General features: G+C 46.7%; 1 protein-coding gene across 6 annotated transcripts in view; it reads left to right on the top strand.

Moving 5' to 3' along the window:
- Positions 1-21,448, top strand: part of rrm1 (ribonucleotide reductase M1 polypeptide) — a 51,355-nt gene that overhangs the window by 3,435 nt on the left and 26,472 nt on the right. For 3 of the 6 annotated variants that reach the window (XM_078544940.1, XM_078544939.1, XM_078544941.1), the window contains exons 2-7: positions 14,665-14,753; positions 16,894-17,071; positions 17,504-17,604; positions 18,730-18,789; positions 18,870-18,909; positions 19,696-19,858. In XM_078544940.1, the coding sequence (XP_078401066.1) occupies positions 14,685-14,753; positions 16,894-17,071; positions 17,504-17,604; positions 18,730-18,789; positions 18,870-18,909; positions 19,696-19,858 (611 nt within the window). In that variant the 5' untranslated portion in view covers positions 14,665-14,684. Of the gene's footprint in view, positions 1-1,635; positions 1,780-7,640; positions 7,828-14,664; positions 14,754-16,893; positions 17,072-17,503; positions 17,605-18,729; positions 18,790-18,869; positions 18,910-19,695; positions 19,859-21,448 lie in introns of those variants that run through there. The other 3 variants (XM_078544936.1, XM_078544938.1, XM_078544937.1) reach the window with 3 other exon arrangements.

The following is a 21,448-nucleotide window of genomic DNA, read 5'->3' as shown; positions in this document are numbered from 1 at the left end:
GCTCAATCACATCAACCTGTCCCTCATCCTTCTCTTAGGGAATAGCACCCACTGTGATTTTCCAAGGCTCAGTGTAATTCCCCATTGGCTAGTCCATCTTCCCAAGGACCCGAATCTCTCTGGAGCTTTCTTGACTCCAATTGTGTGCTCTGACGGGAAGTCGGAAGTTCTTCAATCAGCTGAGTAGGGGTGTAGTGATGAAAGTTGGCATACAGCGGCAGCCCATCGAGCCAAATTTTCTCAAAAGCCTTCTCCACATCCTGGTTCACCGTCAATATGCACATGGTCTTGTTAACAGCTTGGAGGATGCAACTGACAGATGCAACAGTCGCCATTGATATTTCTTCCTCTGCTGAACCTTGCTGGACCTGATTTGAAGCCAAAGCCATTAAGATGATGTTGGAGATGATATGTGATGACATTCTCCAACTGCTTTCCCTAGGCTGACAGGTTGGCAATTACTCATGTCACTGGGGCCTTTGCCTGGTTTATGGTCCATTTATGGGGTAGATGTTAAGATGTTTCCCCCTGCTGGGTAGTCTACAACTAGGGGCTCAGAGTCTTAGAATAAAGGGTTGGAAAGGATGAGAAATTTCTTCAGAGGGTTGTGAATTCTTGGAATTTCTTCCCAGAGAGCTTGTGGATTCTTAGTCATTAAGTATATTCAAGACAGGCTGATAGATTTTTGGATACTGAAGGAATTAAGGGATATGGGGATGGTGAAGGAAAATGGATTGAGGTAGAAGATTGGCCATGATCTTAATGAGGCACAACAGGCTGGAAGGTCCAAATGGTCTACCCCTGCTGCTATATCTTATAAAGTAGTTCTGATTGTGTAGGAATGTCCCACTTCTTTTCCTGTGGAACACCAGACGATTTAGTCTGATGCAGACACTGATGGGCTGAATGGCCGACTTCTGCTCCTACATCTTATGGTCTTATGCAGGTGTGCAATAAAAAGAGAAAATGTTGGAAATTCTCAGCAGGTCAGGCAACATCTGTGGAGTGAGGAACAAGAGTTAACATCTCAGGTCAATCACCTTTCACCAGACCTGATGATATGTCCCCCTTTGAAGAAGTCTCCCAGACCCTCCTTGTGCTGTAGCCCAATGGTCGGCCATGTCAGTATGTTCCTGCCTCAGCTCCGGCATGTGGATCTGAGACCAGATTTGTTTGGCAGTTTGTTCTCCCTCAATTGCCTCTCCATTTACTCTGATGATAGCTTGCAGACTGTTGATTGATATTTTCCTCAGGTCTTATTGAATGGCAGAGCAGGTTGGAGAGACTAATGCTCCTTAACTCTTAACTGTTGTTATCCTGAGCCCTGTTTCAATGTGAATCCTCCTAAATCAGTTTTTCCTTAAGCAGGAGAGCCTGCTGGTTTCACTGGGGAAGGCTCTTAAATCCAGCCTCAGGCTTCACTGGCACCAGCAGGCCCAGCGCTACCATGGCAACGGCTGATAAGCGGGCTCTACTCTGATTGGTGAATATGGGTTCCGCCCCTAACCTTTTGCTGATTGGCTGCATGGCGGAGGTGCGATTTCTGATTGGATAAAGCGAAGGGGCGCCCGGCCGCTGATTGGCTGTGAGGCTGATAAATAAACCGGCGGGAAAGGCGCGCGCCGTTTTATCCTGATCGGCGGAGGGGAAGAAAAATTTCCCCGTCACCCCGAGTCTCACTGGATCACCCAGGATCACCCCGAGATCAACCCGCCCGCTCACAGCCCCCGGCGGACAGAGATTCCCGGTTCCCAAGAAACATGTTCGTCATTAAGAGAGGTACCGGCCCGGGGGGGGGTGGGGAGACAATGGGGTGACTGAGGTGCTTGGGGGTGGGGTGTGGTGGGGGGGATGGGGGGGGTGTGGGGGGGATGGGGATGGGGGGGGTGTGGTGGGGGGGATGAGGATGGGGGGGGTGTGGTGGGGGGGATGGGGATGGGGGGGTGTGGGGGGGATGGGGGGGTGTGGGGGGGATGGGGATGGGGGGGTGTGGGGGGGATGGGGATGGGGGGGGTGTGGTGGGGGGGATGGGGATGGGGGGGGTGTGGTGGGGGGGGGGGGATGGGGGGGGTGTGGGGGGTGGTGGGGGGGGGGGATGGGGGGGGTGTGGTGGGGGGGGGGATGGGGGGGGTGTGGGGGGTGGTGGGGGGGGGGGATGTGGGGGGGGTGTGGTGGGGGGGGTGTGGTGGGGGGGGTGTGGTGGGGGGGATGGGGGGGGGGTGTGGAGGGGGGGATGGGGAGGGGGGGATGGGGGGGTGACTGTGGTCCTTTAGCAGAGTGGGGATGGACTGTGGTCCCTGGTACGGGAGGGCGGTGGGTGGATAGGTGAGTAGTGTCTTTGGGGGGCTTGAGGGGGTAAATTGTGGTCCTTGGGGAGGGGGGGGGGGTGGAGACTGGGTTCCATTTGGGTTCCCTGGCAGAGGTCATGGTGCAGTGTTGGATTGAACCCCCCTACCCTGCTGTGTTAGGGTTGGAGTAATTGCTGATGTGGAAATGCTTCTTTAAACACTAGTCAATTTGCTCTTTTTTTTGGAAAAATATACTGAAAACATTTCAAAATGGCCAACACAAAAAGTGCAATCATGTTCATGTTTTCCACATAGATCCTGGGGTGCTTCAATACAATCAGTGAACATTACAGACATTTCAACATGGTCATTACAGACAACTTAAATACCATTGCACTATCTACATAGGTCATGTTGCACTCTGAGGTGCTTCAATACAATTATGATACATTTAGTATTCACTGCACACATTCAATGTGAGTCGTACAGCCCGAGGGGTCTATACAATTCCCAGCCCCTCGGTCTACTATGGCTAAAAGGTTTTAGGCAGTGACTTTTCTCCATTGCGCCTTTGCAGCAGCTGCCCCAAGCTTTAGTGCGTCCCTCAGCATGTAGGACCTTGGAATGTGCCAGTCTGCAACACTTGGTCGGGGACAACTCCTTGCACTGGAAGGCCAACAGGTTTTGGGCAGACCAAAGAGTGTCTTTCACCGAGTTGATGATCCTCCAGCAGCAGGTGATGTTTGTCTTGGTGTGTGTCCCTGGGAACAGCCTGTAGAGCACAGTGTCTTGTGTCAGATCTGCTCAAGATGAACCTCGACAAAAACCACTGCATCTCTCTCCAGACCTTCTTTGCAAAGGCACATCCCTTGAGTCACCTTGAGGGCAACATGTGGAGGGGGAGAGACTCCTGTGTAGGAAGGATCTGACAGGGAGGGCATTTCTCATCACCAGCCAAGCTACATCTTGTTCCTTGTTGGAAAGTTCTGGCAATGGGGCATTCTCAAATGACTGACAGTCTGCTTGGGGAAGCAGCCGACAGGGTCCACCATCTCCTTTTCCCACAGGGCCTCTAGGATGTTACCTGCCGACCGCTGTCTGATGGCCTTGTGGTCAAAGGTGTTTCTCTGCATAAATGTTTCCATGAGGGACAGGTGGTACTTGGAGCGTTCTACGGCAGCATGACCAGACCCGTCCTTCGCAACACTGGGAACAGAGAGAACCTCAGCACGTAGTGACACTTGCTGTTTGCGTACTGAGGGTCTATGCACAGCTTGATGCAGCCGCACACAAAGGTGGCCGTTGGGCTGAGGGCGATGTTAAGACGAGTCAATCTGCTGTGCTGCTCCATGCAGAGTGAAAATCAAATGTAATCTTCAGGTGAAGGCAAGGATAATTGTACAGTGGTGATTCAGCCCCCATTTTAAAGTCATGTTCTGATTTCTAGATATATCCATTCTAAATTCTAATGTCCATATTTGTATTGGAAGCTGCAATGTAAACATGCCATGCTGCAATCACCCCCTAATGCCAGTGCTGGCACTTTACCTCCATAAGGTGCTGTTTGTTTTTTATATTTGTTCACAGGATGTGAGTGTCGCTGGCTGGGCCAGCATTTATTGCCCATCCCTAATTGCCCTTGAGAAGGCGGTGGTGAGCTGCCTTCTTGAGCCGCTGCAGTCCATGTGGTGTAGGTACACCCACAGTGCTGTTAGGAAGGGAGTTCCAGGATTTTGACCCAGCGACAGTGAAGGAACGGCGATATATTTCCAAGTCAGGATGGTGAGTGACTTGGAGGGAAACTTCCAGGTGGTGGTGTTCCTATCTATCTGCTGCCTTTGTGCTTCTAGATGGTAGAGGTTCTGGCTTTGGAAGGTGCTGTCTAAGGAGGCTTGGTGAGATCCTGCAGTGCATCTTGTAGATGGAGCACACTGCTGCTACGTGTTCCGTGTCGCTGGATTCCTAGCCTGTGACCTGCTCTTGTAGCCACTGTATTTATATGGCTAGTCCAGTTCAGTTTCTGGTCATTGGTAACCCCTAGGATGTTCATAGTGGAGAATTCAGCAATGGTAATGCCGTTGAATGTCATGGGGAGATGGAAGGATTCTCTCTTGTTGGAGATAGTCATTCCCTGCCACCTGTAAGCCCAAACCTAGGTCTTGCTGCATTTGGACATGGACTGCTTCAGTATCTGTGGAGGTGTGAATGGTGCTGAACATTGTGCAATCATCAGTGAAAATCCTCACCTTAATGTTGGAAGGAAGATCATTGATAAAGCAGCTGCAGATGGTTGGGTCGAGGACACTACCCTGAGGAACTCCTGCAGTGATGTCCTGGAACTGAGATGATTGACCTCCCAACAACCACAACCATCTTCCTTTATGCTAGATATTACTCCAACCAGTGGAGAGTTTTCCCCCGATTCTCATTGACTCCAGTTTTGCTAGGGCTCCTTGATGCCACACTTGGTCAAATGCGGCCTTGATGTCAAGGGCAGTCACTCTCATTTCACCTTGGGAGTCCAGCTCTTTTGTCCATGTTTGAACCAAGACTGTAATGAGGTCATGAGCTGAGTGACCCTGGTGGAGCTCAAACTGAGCGTCAGTGAGCAGGTTATTGCTAAGCAAGTGCTGCTTGATAGCACTGTTGCTGACCCTTTCCATCACTTTACTGATGATCGCGAGTTGACCAATGGGCGTTGGATCTTTCCTCCTTTTTGTGGGCAGGCATACTGGGCAATTTCCCACATTTTCCAGCCACTTGGCTAGTGGCATGGCTAGTTGTGGAGCACAAGCCTTCAGTAATATTGCTGGAATGCGTCAGGGCGTATAGCCTTTGCAGTGTCCAGTACCTTCAGCCATTTCTTGATATCACGTGGAGCGAATTGAATTGGCTGAAGTCTGGCATCTGTGATGCTGGGGACTTTCGGAGGACTTGCACTGCAGTACTGGGCTGCTCCATCATTAAGGATGGGGATGTTTGTGGAGCCTCCTTCTCCAGTGAGTTGTTTAATTGTCCACCACCATTCACGACTGGATGTGGTAGGACGGCAGAGCTTAGATCTAATCCATTGGTTGTGGAATCACTTCGCTTTGTCTATCACTTGCTGCTTATGCTGTCTGGCATGCAAGTAGCCCTGTGTTGTAGCTTCACCAGGTTGACACCTCATTTTTAGGTATGCCTGGTGCTGCTCCTGGCATGCCTTCCTGCATTCTTCATTGAGCCAGGGGGGTGGGATTTGTACGTGGTAATCAGTAGGACATAGAAAATAGGAGCAGGAGTAGGCCATTCGGCCCTTCAAGCCTGCTCCGCCATTCATTATGATCATGGCTGATCATCCAACTCAATAGCCTGCTCCCGCTCTCTCCCCATATCCTTTGACCCCCTTTCGCCCCACGTTTCCTTTTCCTTACCCATGTTTGACCTAGTGCCATGAGACTTCACGGGGTCCAGAGTCAATGTTGAGAATTCCAGGGGCAACTCCCTCCTGACTATACCACTGTGCTGCCACCTCTGCTGGGTCTGTCCTGTTGGTGTGACAGGACATAACCAGGGATGGTGGTGCCTGGGACTTGGTCATACTATCAGAGTCATACCTTACAGAAAATGTCAGGCTTGATTAGCCTGTGGGACAGGTCTCCCAATTTTGGCACAAGTCTCCAAGTGTTAGTAAGGACGTTGCAGGGTCAATGAATGGGTTTGCTGTTGTCGTTTCTACTGCTAAGGTTGATCCTGCGTTGTCTGACCGGTCTCATTCCTTTAAACTTTGTAGCAGTTTGATAAATTTGAGTGGCTTGCTAGGCCATTTCAGGGCATTTAAGAGTGGACCACATTGCTGTGAGCCTGGAGTCACATGTAGGCCAGACCAGTTGGTTTCCTTTCCTAAAGGACATTAGTGAACCAGATGGGTTTTTACAGCAATTGGCAATGGTTTCGTGGTCATCATTAGACTAGCTTTTAATTCCAGATTTATTAATTGAATTTAAATTCCACCAGCTGCTGTGGTGGGATTTGAACCTCCGAGCATTCGCCTGGGTCTCTGAATTACTCATCCAGTGACATGTTTACATGAATTGTCTCCATTATAAATGGTGGCATAGGAGTTTAGAAAATGAAAAGTTGGGTGTGGACAGATGTCCTAATGTGTGTATGTATAAACGTGGGATAGAAGCATGGAGGGATTACATGAAGTAGGTCCCCTGCAAGTGTGGGGCTCTGATCCCAGTGCTGTATTAGATTGTCAGAGGGAGAGGGGTACAGGTGGTTTTGGACTGTAGTTATGCAGCCACTTTCAGGAAAGCTGAGGAGATCACCAGAGCCACTGAATCTGTGAACCCTCGTTGCAGGAGATTTATTCTCTCAGAATGTAATACAATCTCACTTTAGAATGATCAGTGATCTATCTGATCAGTCTGTGGAAAGGGCTCTCTAAGAATGCAGTATCCCAGTCTGTCGGCGCACACAGTAGTGAGATAGTGGAACCAAATAGTTGACTCATTCAAATGTATGTTGGATATCTTTCGGTAAATGACATATTACTTTAGAATCTGGGTAAATTGAGGTGTGTCATGTGAATGGAGTGAGCTTGAAGGGTACAGGTGACTGGACAAATCTCTCCCGCTGTGTTGAGGGGGCGGGGGGGGTGGTCCTCACCTCATGTACTGATTGCTAAGATTAGCCAACCCTCCCTTATCACTCTCATACGATTGTCAGGGTGATAGAAGGTGACCTGAGTGGACCTTGGACATTTTTTGCCCGGCAATTTCTCAGTTCCTGGCCTGGAGAGGATTATAAATTTTGTGGCTCTCGTTAATGGTTGAATTTCTGTTATACTCGGGGACTGATGAAGGCCTGATGGTGCCTGTCCATCAATCTACCGTTTTGTTTTTTTTTATTCTTACACGGGGCGGGGGGGCTGGTTATTGCTGCCCTGTTGATTCCTTTGTGTTTATAACTTTTGATTCCCTCTGCCAATGTTGGGGCTGCTCATTGCTCCCTGTTAGTTGCCGTATGTTTTATAAAAACGTTATTTTCTGCTGCCAGTTACACCAGGCTCGTTGTCTTTTCTACCTTTTAATTTTTTTCTAAGGTGCTGGGGTAAAGGGCGATCATCCTGCTGTTGATTGGAATCACTCATTGATTTGTTTGCATGCTTTTTTTTAATATTTGCTGTCTCTCCACTGTGTCTACCGGGCCCTTTTTCCAGCTCCTTTTAATTCCCCGGTTCTATGTTCCTCTATGTAGAGCAATTTATTCCCCGCGTGATCCAGCTCCCGCCTGTGTATAGTTTAAATTTGGCGCCCAAGCGGTTGGTTATAACAGATTGGCGGGAATCTCACCCGGAACTGTGTACACGGCAATAAGTTTAAACAGCCGTACCCCGGGAAGCTGCAGACAGACAGACAGGCAGAGCAGAACTTCAGGTCAAACTCTCGACATTGGATATAAAAGCAAAACATCCGAGCGGGATCAGACTCGGGGGGGAAACTGGGAGCTTGCCAATGAAACTGCACTAAACTAGGTCACGTCGGTGAAATGGGTAAGAGCCAGGAAAAATAAATAGAAATCAAGAGTTTAAAAGTGGGTCAGATCTGAGTGAGGATGTGAAGGAAAAGTTTTAACTTCGGACAGATTTGAAGACGACTAACTAAAACAAATGCTTTCAGATTAGGGCGCCAGTACCTCAAGACATGAGTGAGTCATTTGTGCATGCACCTGTTATATCCTGAAAAGACCACATTGGAAGGCTGATTATACAATTTTTAACCAGCCAGAAGTGGACCTTTTGTAACAGACAATGGGCGGCAGGTCTGAGAATATCTGTGACATTGTGCAAAGTTTGGCACCGTGATGTGTTCTATTTGGTATCTGCTTGGCTAGTGATTGCTACAGAGCCTGGGCTTGTGGCTTCACTCGGAGCTTGGGTGAGGGGATTTCAAAAAGGCGGATTTGACTTTCAAAAGGGAAATTTGATTGATTATTAAAGAGGATGGTTTGCAGGGCCCATGGGTTAAGAGAAACTAGGTTGTAAGCCCTACCAAAGAAAATGGATTGAAAGGTGGATTGAGCTCAGTGGTCAACAATTGTGTTTTTTTTTCACTGGAGGAAGTATTCACTGGAATACGGTGGATTTCTCAGGGATTGGTACAAGTACTACTGAATATCTTGATTTATGTTAGTGACCTAGGCTTGGATGTACAATTACAAAGTTTCTAGAATTCGCACAGAACTATGAAATATTGTGAACTGTGAGGGTGATAAAGGCAGATAGGTTGTTGGGAGTGGGTAACGGCAAATGAAATTTAATGCAGAGACAAGTGAAGCGCATGGACGTGTTTTTACCCGAATTTCGTTTTTTTTTTAATGGTTTTCTCTATTTTCTCCTTTCCCCTCCCCCAGTTTTGATTAATAAACCAGGGATGTGAAAGTTCTGAATTTCTAACATTGGTATCTTGGAAATCTGCTGTTTTAAATATATGTTCCGACTTGCAGGGCTTCAAAAAGTTTGCAACCCTGCTGTCGGAGAGAGCAGGAACTGACTGCAGGGTTACAATTGGAGGAGCAGCCAGTAGGGGAGATGTGGAACTGTTTCCCCCTCCCAATCACCTATTCGGTAACTCCCAAAACTGGCTGCTGCAGCTCCTCCAATCGCAGGGTCCTGCCCACCCACTCTTGCTGCTCTTTCAGAGACAGTTAATCTGATTGGAGGAGCATCAGGGGGTGGGGGGGGAAGTTAGGGAGCCTGTGGTTTGAGAAACTGGTGCAATTATACAGTCCAGTCACGCAGCTGCCGTGCAGGAGACTTTCAGCTGCCTGTCACCAATTGTTTGACTTCCTCTGGGAGGCTGAGGAGAAGAAACTGAAATGAAAGAAGGATTGGGGGGTGGGGGAAGTCTGTGCCAGTAATGAGGCCAGAGCAGGTGGTATTTATTCCCAACTCTGCTCTGTACCTTCTTCCAAAATTCCAAACCTGCTGTCCTCCCATGTCAGGCAGGACACAGCGCTGGCTTGCCTTGCTCAGGACCCTGGTGCAACCCAAGCATCCATTGATAGAGGCTGTGCTTCCTGACCTGCCAGAATCTGAGCCTCTGGGGCCTGAGCCCTATCCATTGGGGAGGAGTCTCACTCTTCCCTATTATTGTAGATCCAGGTGGTGGTAGCTGAGGAGGAGCTGTACAGTCCCACTGACAGCAGGCGCAACAGCAATGATGAGGTGTCGAGTGTGGCAAGGTGGAGAAACAAGGGTGGAGGAGGAGTGGGACTGGATGGGGAGGGAAGGAAGGGTTGAGTGAATGGGTGTGGAGGGAGGAAAGGGCAGTGGAGTGGAAGGGAGAGTGAGTGAGTGAGAAGGACAGTGTTTGGGATGAGATTATTTCTTCAAATGCTTCTGAACGAAAGCATGAGAGTCAATTTCAAAGCAAATATTTTAAATTTGTACACTGTGATTGGGGGATGCCCTATCTGCCATCTACAAGGACAAGGGCAGCAGATACATGGGAACAAACACCATGCATTGGGGAGACTGTGGCGTAGTGGTATTGTCACTGGACCAATAATCCAGAGACCTGGGGTAATGTTCTGGGGACCCAGAATCGAATCAAATTACAAAAATCTTCAGACAAAAGTGCCAATCCATCTCTGCCTCCTCTGGAGGTCCCCAGCATCACAGATGTCATTCTTCAGCTAATTCAATTCACTGCATGTGATATCAAGAAACAGCTGAAGGCACTGGATATTGCAAAGGCTATGGGGCCTGACAATATTCTAGCAATAGTACTGAAGATTTGTGCTCCAGAACTTGCTGCGCCCCTAACCAAGCTGATCCAGTACAGCTACAACACTGGCATCTACCCAGCAATATGGAAAATTCCCCAGTATGTCCTGTATACAAAAAGCAAGACAAATCCAACCTGGCCAATTACTGTCCCATCAGCCTATTCTGTTATCAGTAAAATGTTGGGAAGGGGTCATCAACAGGGCTATCGAGCGGCACTTCACAATCACAGTGCAGAAGAGGCCCTTCGGCCCATCGAGTGTGCACTGACACGTGAGAAACACCTGACCTACCTACCTAATCCCATTTACCAGCACTTGACCCATAGCCTTGAATGTTATGACGTGCCAAGTGCTCATCCAGGCACTTTTGAAAGGATGTGAGGCAACCCGCCTCAACCACCCTCCCAGGCAGTGCATTCCAGACCGTCACCACCCTCTGGGTAAAAAAGCTTTTTCTCACTTCCCCTCTAAACCTCCTGCCCCTCACCTTGAAATTATGCCCCCTTGTGACTAACCCTTCAACTAAGGGTTACAGCTGCTCCCTATCCACCCTGTCCATGTCCCTCATAATCTTGTACACCTCAATCAGGTCACCCCTCAGTCTCCTCTGCTCCAATGAAAACAACCCAAGTTTATCCAACCTCTCTTCATAACGTAAATGTTTCATCTGAGGCAACATTCTGGTGAATCTCCTCTGCACCCCCTCCAGTGCAATCACTTCCTTCCTATAATGTGGTGACCAGAACTGCACACAGTACCCCAGCTGTGGCCTCACCAAGGTTCTATACAACTCCAACATGACCTCCCTACTTTTGTAATCTGTGCCTCGATTGATAAAGGCAAGTGTCCCATATGCCTTTTTCACCACCCCACTAACATGCCCCTCTGACTTCAGAGATCTATGGACACACGCCAAAGTCCCTTTGTTCCTCAGAATTTCCTAGTGTCATGCTGTTCATTGAATACTTCCTTGTCAAATTACTCTTTCCAAAGTGTATCACCTCTCACTTTTCAGGGTTAAATTCCATCTGCCACTTATCTGCCCATTTGACCATCCCGCCTATACCTTCCTGTAGCCCAAGACACTCAACCTCACTGTTAACCACCCGGCCAATCTTTGTGTCATCCGCAAACTTACTAATCCTACTCCCCACATAGTCATCTATGTCGTTTATATAAATGACAAATAATAGGGGACTCAGCACAGATCCCTGTGGTACGCCACTGGACACTGGCTTCCAGTCACTAAAGCATCTTTCTGTCATCGCCCTCTGTCTCCTACAACTAAGCCAATTTTGAATCCACCTTATCAAATTACCCTGTATCCCATGTGCATTTGCCTTCTTTATAAGTCTCCCATGTTGGACCTTGTCAAAGGCTTTGCTGAAATCCATATAAACTACATCAACTGCACTAGCCTCATCCACACACCTGGCCACCTCCTCAAAAAATTCAATCAAATTTGTTAGGCATGACCTCCCTCTGATAAAGCCATGCTGACTATCCCTTGCTAACTTGCTTAGCAATAATCTGCTCACTGACTATCTGTTTGGGTTCTGCCAGGGTCACTCGGCTCCTGACCTCATTGCAGCCTTGGCTCAAACACGGACAAAAGAGCTGAACTGGTGAGGTGAGAGTGACTGCCCTTGACAACAAGGCTGCATTTGACCGAGTGTGGCATCAAGGAGCCCTAGCAAAACCGGAGGTTGTTTCCCCTTGTGGGAGAGTCCAGGACCAGATGGCATAATCTCAGAGTAAGGGGTCGCCCATTTAAGACAGATGAGAAGGAATTTCTTCTGAGGGTAGTGAATCTATGGAATTCTTTACCGCAGACAGCTTTAGATGCTGGGTCGTTAATATTCAAACCTGAGGTAGACAGATTTTTAATCCGTAAGGGAATCAAGGGCTATGGGAAAAGACAGAAAAAGTGGAGTTGAAGATTATCAGATCAGCCATCATCTCATTGAATGGTGGGGCAGACTTGATGGGCTGAATGGCCTACTTCTGCTTCTACGTCTTATGGTCTTAGGGAGTCGATGGGAATCAGGGAACTCTCCACTGATTGGAGTCATACCTAGCACAAAGAAAGATGGTCCGTTGGTTGTTGGTCAATCATCTCAGTTCCAGGACATCACTGCAGGAGTTTCTCAGGGTAATGTCCTAGGCCTAACCATCTTCAGATGCTTCATCGATGACATTTCTTCCATCATAAGGTCAGAAGTAGATGTGTCTGCTGTTAAATGCATGATTTTCAGCTCCATTTGCGCAACCATGGATACCGAAGCAGTCCATGTCCAAATGCAGCAAGACCGGGACACTGTCCAGGCTTGGGCTGACAAGTGGCAAGTAACATTCATGCCACACAAGTGCTAGACAATGACCATATCCAACAAGAGAGATTCTAACCATCGCTCCTTGATGTTCAATGGCATTACCATCACTGAATTACCAACTGTCAACATCCTGGGGGGTTACCATTGACCAGAAACTGAACTGAACTAGCCATATAAATACTGTGGCTACAAGAGGAGGTCAGAGACTAGGAATCCTGCAGCGAGTAACTTGCCTCCTGACTCTCCAAAGCCTGTCCACCATCTACAAGGCACAGGTTAGGAGTGTGATGCTCCACTTGCCTGGATAAATGCAGCTCCCACAACACTCAAGAAGCTTGGCACCATCCAGGACAAAGCAGCTGCCTGATTGGCATCACATCCATAAACATTCACTCCTTCCAATGCTGACACATTAGCAGCAGTGTGTACTATCTACAAGATGCACTGCAGGAATTCACCAATGCTACATAGACTATGCCTTCCAAACCCATGACCACTATCATTTAGAAGGGCAAGCGCAGCAGATAGATGGGAACACCATCACCTGCAAGTTTCCCTCCAAGTCACTCACCATCCTGACTTGGAAATATATCGCTGTTCCTTCACTGTAGCTGGGTCAAAATCCTGGAACTCCCTGACAGCACTGTGGGTGTACCTACACCACATGGACTGCAGTGGTTCAAGAAGGCAGCTCACCACCACCTTCTAAAAGGCAATTAGGGGTGGGCAATAAATGCTGGCCTGGCCAGGGACACCAACACCCTGTGAATGAATAAAAACAACCTGGCCCCTCCATTCCCTCGCAGGGTTCACCTATTTTCCCATTTCTTTTGCTTTTCCCTAATCACATCCTCGGAAGTAATTCATTCTGTTAGGATGAATGCAGAGAGACAATATAAAATAAAGGATGTTTTACTAAAGGGAGTGTGGAAGCAGCAGGGCCTGGGGACTACATATAAGGAAGGATGCGAAGACATTACAGAGAGTGCAGAAAAGTTTTATAAAAATAATTCTAGGAATGAGGAGCCTCAGTTACATGGATGGATGGATTGTATAAATTGTGGTTCTAGTCTTTGGACCATAGGAAGTTGAGAGCAGATTTGATTGATAGTGGAATCAAATTCATGGGCTTAGACAGAATAGATAGCAACTTCTCATTGGTGGAAGTCCTGAGAACTATTCAAGGACACCCTTGATTTAAGGTGACTGTTTCTTTTGCCAATGTGACATAAGGGATATCTTTTTATGCATCACGTGGTTAGGATCTAGAATGCACTGCCCCGAGAGTGTGATGGAGGCAGGGTCATTCATGGCTTTCAAAAGGGAATTGGATAAGCATCATAAAGGAGAAAAAAATGGAGTGCAATAGGGAAAAGGGTGGGAGAGCAGGGCAAGCTAAATAGCTCTTGCAGAGAAGTAGTATGGGCTAAATGCTCCTATGCTGTAACCTTTCCACTCTGATTTCTGTGCTGTCATTCTATGATTCTCTTAGCCAGACAGGCCACACAGTGAACCTTTGCCCTTTGTTTGATTTGTGATCCCCTCCTCACCCCTTGACCAACCACCTGCATGCTTTCCTGCTGTCCTCCCAGGCCTTGGGGATAAGGCTGGGCTGGAAGCCAAAGTTCCAAATTTTTTGTACCGATTGCATTTATTGGATGTTGGCAATTGTATGGTTACTGAACCCACCCTGCTCTCCTGCCTTTCTCTCCCTGCTGCCCTCTTTTCCCTACCCCCGCACCATTTGATTGTACAAGTGGGCTGATTTTACATAAAATGGGAATTTAATTCTGTTATAAAAAGGTTGCAATGCATGTACTTAACGTGGCAGCCCGTGTGTGTTTGATTAGAGAGATTTTCCCTTCCTGTATCTAATGACCACTCCCAAATTATTTATTCTCTCACTACTGCTTATCTTCTACTCCTCTGCCATTTAAATTGTCAGTCTGCTTATCTGATATCCAGTATTGGATGAATAGAAGTTTGCTCCGGTTAAGCATTCGGAATCTCAACCATTGTCCTCAGCCCTAGCCACAAACTCTGCACCCTCACCACTAATTCCACCCCTCTCTCTGGCAATTGTTTTGAGGCTGAACCAACCTCTTTTGCAGTTCTGGAATTCCCTCCCTAATTCTCTGCGGTTTCTTATCTCTTTCCTCCTTTAAGACACCTTATAATCACTGAAGTTCCTTGAAACCTTTTATTCTGTTAAAGGTGCTATCAAATGGAGGGTGAAGTGTTTAAACTTGTAATGTTTTGTTGTGCAGATGGTCGTCAGGAGCGAGTCATGTTTGACAAGATAACTTCCCGGATACAGAAACTGTGCTATGGCCTCAACCCTGACTTCGTGGATCCAGTGAGTGGCTTGACAATGATTTTCTCTTGAATCCATCATTAGGAAGTAATTGATTGTTGACTCTGATTTAATGGGATAGATATAAAAACAAAAAGCTAAAAGCTACTGCGGATGCTGGAAATCCAAAACAAAAACAGAATTACCTGGAAAAACTCAGCAGGTCTGGCAGCATCGGTGGAGAAGAAATCAGTTAACGTTTCGAGTCTTCACGACCCTTCGGCAGAACTGAAGCATAGTTAGGAGAAAGGAGAAATAAACTCGAAACGTTAACTGATTTCTTCTCCACCGATGCTGCCAGACCTGCTGAGTTTTTCCAGGTAATTCTGTTTTTGTAATGGGATAGATATGTTGCCTGCAAGGCATTAAACTGTATAGAGCATAAAGAAAACTTGCATTTTATAAGGCATCTTTCACGACCTCAGGACATCCAAAAGTGTTTTGCAGCCAGTGAAATACTTCTGACATGCAGGAACCTATTTGCACACAGCCTAAAGTAGATGCAATGACCCGATTTTTGAATGAGTAGAAGTTTCCCCATGTGTACTGCACCTCCACCCTACCAGCTGCGTTCATGCACCCAGACACATGCGCATGTGGACAGATACACAGTCCTGGACAATATTTATTCCTGAACATTTAAATGATGGGTTATTCAAAGAGGTGCAAGGCTTGAACATATTCCTTTTGCTTGCAGAGGATGGATCCCTGTATGTTGCTTCTAGCAAGCATAACTGAACCATGTTACAGGCTTGGCTAATTACCTTAAATTGGTTGTTAGTGCAGCTGTTAGCACGCTTGGGATTGTTCAAGTGCTGCTGAACAGTAGATGTTTTATTTTGGGTTTTGCAAGCCTTTTTTGAATTACTCGGGAGCTTGGAGAGCCTATAGTTCCCCATTACTTTCTCCGTGACAACGCCTTGGCCAATCAGAGCTGACTCGCCAACCAATCAGCACCCTTTTCTCATGTATAAATTGTTGTGATTGTTTGAAATTTGGCGTTCTTGCATTTGTCCTAATGAGTGCAAGATGAAAAGCTTTGACAACATGTCTCTTTTCAGTGATATTCAAGTTCTGTACTACCAAGCGACTGTTCATTACTGCTTTCACAGAATCACAGTACAGAAGAGGCCCTTCGGCCCATCTAGTCTGCACCGACACGTGAGAAACACCTGACCTACCTACCTAATCCCATTTACCAGCACTTGGCCCATAGCCTTGAATGTTATGACGTGCCAAGTGCTCTCCCAGGTACTTTTTAAAGGATGTGAGGCAACTCCACCACCCTCCCAGGCAGTGCATTCCAGACCGTCACTACCCTCTGGGTAAAAAAGTTTTTCCTCACATCCCCCTAAACCTCCTGCTCCTCACCTTGAACTTGTGTCCCTTCGCGACTGACCCTTCAACTAAGGGGAACATCTGCTCCCTATCCACCCTGTCCATGCCCCTCATAATCTTGTACATCTCGATCAGGTCGCCCCTAATTCTTCTCTGCTCCAATGAAAACAACCCAAGTCTATCCAACCTCAATGTTTCATCGGAGGGAACATCCTAGTGAATCTCCTCTGCACCCCCTCCAGTGCAATCACATCCTTCCTATAATGTGGCAACCAGAACTGCACACAGTGCTCCAGCTGTGGCCTCACCGAGGTTCTATACAACTCCAACATGACCTCCCTACTTTTGTAATCTATGCCTCGGTTGATAAAGGCAAGTGTCCCATATGCCTTTTTCACCACCTCACTAACATGCCCCTCCGCCTTCAGAGATCTATGGACACACACGCCAAGGTCCCTTTGTTCCTCAGAACTTCCTAGTGTCATGCTGTTCATTGAATACTTCCTTGTCAAATTACTCCTTCCAAAGTGTATCACCTCACTTTTCAGGGTTTAATTCCATCTGCCCATTTGACCATCCCGCCTATATCTTCCTGTAGCCCAAGACACTCAACCTCACTGTTATCCACCTGGCCTTTGGCAAGGAGCAATGGGGGAATTGTTGTTTGGGTAATCCGTGCCCCTGAAGAAGTTGTTGCTTATGTTAAAATGACAAATTGAATGTACCTTTGTGTTTTCTGCACTAACTGATGATTCAAAGTTGTACACTCTGTAATCCTGCTGTGATGGTTTCTCTTGTCTTTTAGGCGCAGATAACAATGAAGGTGATTCAGGGCCTGTACAGCGGTGTTACCACTGTTGAACTAGATACGCTAGCAGCAGAAACAGCTGCTACCATGACCACCAAACACCCTGACTATGCCATTCTGGCTGCAAGGATTGCAGTCTCTAACCTCCACAAAGAAACCAAGAAGGTGTTCTGCGGTGAGTAATATTTGATATGAGCAAGAAAATCCTTTATCGGTGCCACAATCAACATATACCTGAACAATTGTGCATTGCCCTTTACGTCTTAATCCCCAGTGAGACTGACCACATGTACAGGCCATGCTTCTGATTTCAAGCAGTTGTTGTAATGCATCTGGGTCAAACACTCCCAGGGCAGATAAGCAGGGGGTTAGATACAGAGTAAAGCTCCCTCTGCTTTGTTGAAGTGATGTGCCTTAACCTTGTTAACGCCAGCAAGTTGGTACAAAATTTTGTTTCATTTTGCAAGCCAGTCATTCTTTGGTTTGAAATTGATGAAATTGCTTTGGGTATTCCAGGGACTTGGTAACTAGTAGGTTGTCCTTATCACTAGGTTTGGACCTGGTTTGGAGGTATCACCTTTTGTCTGATATCTGTTTTCTTTTTCAGAGGTCATGGAAGATTTATTTAATTATATGAACCCTCTTACTAATTCTCACTCACCCATGATTTCCAAGGAAACCCTTGACATTGTACTGGAAAACAAGGATGTAAGTACTTTCCTACTCTGGGTATGGTGGGGGAGGAATTCTGGCTCCCCTTTAGACACCCAAAGCTGCAACTGATATAACGTTAAATTGCTCAGTCTGATGTAACCTAGAATTTATCCTGGAACTGTGCTAATTATAGTTGGGGTCTATTGTGGATACAGCAAATGGCCTCCGTATCCTCTGGTTATGGATGTCCGAATCCCTGATTCACCCCACCCCCTTTCCGATCCCCCTTTTTCCCCAATGCATTCTCCTCTACATTGGAGGGACCAAACGCAGACTGGGTGACCACTTTGCAGAACACCTTCGGTCTGTCTGCAAGCATGACCCAGACCTCCCTGTCGCTTGCCATTTCAACACTCCACCCTGCACTCATGCACTTTACAGCCTTCCGGACTGAATATTGAGTTCAACAATTTCAGATCATGAACTCTCTCCTCCATCCCCACCCCCTTTCAGATCCCCCTTTTTCCAATAATTTATAATTTTTTTACAAATATATTTTTCTTTTCCCACCTATTTTTAAATTTATTTCGATCTATTGTTTCATCTCTACCTTTTAGCCCATTTCGATCCCTTCCCCCCCACCCCACCCCCATTAGGGCCATCTGCCCCTAGCCTGTCCTGCTTTCTACCCTTAATGTCCCCATTAGCAGATTCCTTAGCTAATATCACCACCGTCAATACCCCTTTGTCCTTTTGTCTATGACATCTTTGGCAGTCTCTTCTTGGCCTCCACCTATCACTGGCCCTCTATCCAGCTCTACCTGTCTCACCCATCCCCCTCTACCAGCTTATATTTCATCTCACTTCTATGTTTTTTAGTTCTGATGAAGGGTCATACAGACTCTCAACGTCAACTGTATCCCTCTCCGCAGATGCTGTCAGACCTGCTGAGTTTTTCCAGGTATTTTTGTTTTTGTTCTAGATTTCCAGCATCTGCAGTATTTTGCTTTTACCCTGATTCCCTATCCAGTGACTGCAGCTGGATAACACAACACCCATCAAGATTTCAGTTTCTGTAGAACTACACAATGCCAAATGTCTGTCTGTTTGTGTGTGGTGCTGATAGGACTTGGCTGAGTTCTGAAATTGTACTAAAGTGTCACTATTCTTCTCGTTTAGCGCCTGAATTCTGCCATTATCTATGACCGGGACTTCTCTTACAATTACTTTGGATTCAAGGTGAGTTTGTTGATGAGTTGCTCATGTTATTTAATTTCCTTTGTGTGTTGTTGGCTTATTCATACCATATCTTTTTACAGACACTGGAACGCTCCTATCTGCTAAAGGTCAATGGGAAAGGTATGTATGCTCTGCAGTTATCTTTTGATGGTGGTTGATGTAAGATAGTAGTGGTTTGACATCTCTCTGGATCCCTTTCAGACGATATGTTGGTAGTGCAGAGGGTCAAGAGACCATCACTCCCCTTGGGACCAATATTCCAATCCTTAACACAGGAACTTGATCTCTTTCTGAATGTTGGGCGTTTGCCTTAATGGCGCCTTTTTGCTTCTGGGAACTGGTTTCACGTTGAGCTGAGTGCGGGGTGATGATTTAATTCACTTTTGTAGTGCAATGTGTAATTTCTCTATCATTATGAGCCTGAGTTGGCAGAGCACTGGATTCATTCTCTTCACATGATAAACTGGTATAAGTATCATATAAAATGGTAGCTCAAGTTTCGAGTATCAATGTTATTGATTATTTTTATTCTGCGTGGGGAGGTGCACTAATTCTGGGTACCCATTGCGCATAGGGATTGACTGGAGGTTATTTAATTTGGCTGATACAGGGCACCTACTGCAGTGGGGTAGCATGGCTCTATTTCCAGCACCAGTCATTTTGTGCCCTGCGCCATGGTACCTGAGTTAATTTACCAGTTTAGTGCTGAATCTCATTGAAGTGTAACAGCCCTTGAAAATGGAGGGGCCATTTTTTTTTTGTTTGTCTGGTTAGCCTGAACCTGAGCAGAACTTGTTTCCCAAAAGAGACCTGGCAATCCCGTGGCAGCACTGGATTCACTGCCATAATTAATTCTGTATCAACTGATCAGCTAAGTTGTGTTTGACGTGGGCTCTTGTTTTTCAGTGGCAGAGCGTCCTCAGCACATGCTTATGAGGGTTGCTGTTGGAATCCATAAGCATGACATTGATGCTGCCATTGAAACATACAACCTATTGTCGGAGAGATGGTTCACTCATGCTTCTCCCACCCTGTTCAACGCTGGTACCAACAGGCCTCAACTCTCCAGGTATAGTGCTGTTCTCAACTTTACCCCCTTGTCTCCAAGGCCTGAACTCATAGGTATTTTTTTCTTGTCCTTGAAATTCTCACCATTGAAACCAAACCCCATCAACTCCTCTCCATCACGCTTTCATGGACTCCAGACCTCTGGAACTCCTTAACTTCTGTGCTTTCCTATCCTCCTCCAATCTATAAGCTTCTCTCAACCCATCCTTATCTTCTGATTACTGGATATACTTTGTGTTCTTCAATCCCTGATGTCATGGACAATGGATGTTAAGCTTTTCATTCGGGGGGAGCTGAACCAGGGAACCTTGGTCATAAGTGGTTAATAAATTAATATATGGTTAATGAGGCTCATTATTAGCATTTGTGTACTTTGGAGTCTGTAAAATTTTTAAATGTGTCAATATGACCAGACATTACAATGGGAAGATCTACCTTCGGTAGTCAAGCGTTATTGGAGAATTGTATTTTCCATTGAATACGTGACTCCAGTCTCTGAGGTTGGCACTTAACTGTCCTCCGAAGTGTCCCAGCAAGCCATTCAGTTGTATCAAATCACTAACAAGGGGGCAGTAGTGTAGTGGTTCCCAGGGAAGTGAGGGATGGGTAACATAGCGGCTTTACCACTGACATCCAACACCCTGCGAATGAGTAAAAAGAAACTAGGCCACTTCAAAGGGTATTTAGTCAACCACATAGTGTGGACTGGAATTAAAAACAAAAAGCTACTGCGGATGCTGGAAATCCAAAACAAAAACAGAATTACCTGGAAAAACTCAGCAGGTCTGGCAGCATCGGCGGAGAAGAAATCAGTTAACGTTTCGAGCCTTCACGGCCCGTTCTGCCGAAGGGCCGTGAAGGCTCGAAACGTTAACTGATTTCTTCTTCGCCGATGCTGCCAGACCTGCTGAGTTTTTCCAGGTAATTCTGTTTTTGTTGCGGACTGGAATTGTTTGGTTCAGAGTGGATAGGGTTGGCACTTTCCCTTCCCTGATTGGAGTTAATAAACACGTTTTTATTAGAATGAGGTTGGCCTCAAGAGTTAAGCCTGGTGGTTACTCACAAATTGACAGGTTTATTGACCTCTCAACCACTGGCTTGTTAGTCCAGTGCTGCAGCCGCTGCAATGCTTTACCTGAGAGTTTGCAAACACAGTCACCACCTCTTAACTTTTACATTATCACTCTTTATTATTCTTTTGCCACTCTTAGCCTCACTCTCACATCATATTCCGTTGCTGATGACTCCAAAGAAGTTCAGCTTTATCATTGCCAAGATCCACTTTTTCCTTTTCATTTAACCTCTTAATAAAATCCAATCAAATGCTGCTCCCTTGTCTCAGACCTCCTATTATCTCTGGCACTCGTGGGAGAAATTCAATTGAATGCCTTGTCTGATAATACTTCCATGGCTTGTTTCCAGTCTCTTTCATTACCACTGCTAGGATTGTTTCTCTTGGGCAGGATTTTTGTCGGGCAGGAGTGGTGGGTGGTCCCGGGAGTGGCCGTGAAGACGCCGGCTGCCTGCGATTGGGCCCCGACATCGATTTCATGCTGTCCGATAATTGGCCAGCCAGCGTGAAACGTGTGCG

Source organism: Cetorhinus maximus, chromosome 7, assembly GCF_964194155.1.
Source record: "Cetorhinus maximus chromosome 7, sCetMax3.hap1.1, whole genome shotgun sequence".
Lineage (NCBI taxonomy): Eukaryota > Metazoa > Chordata > Chondrichthyes > Lamniformes > Cetorhinidae > Cetorhinus > Cetorhinus maximus.
The sequence above is the reverse complement of the archived record's forward strand: the minus strand, read 5'-3'. Positions and strand labels throughout refer to the sequence as shown.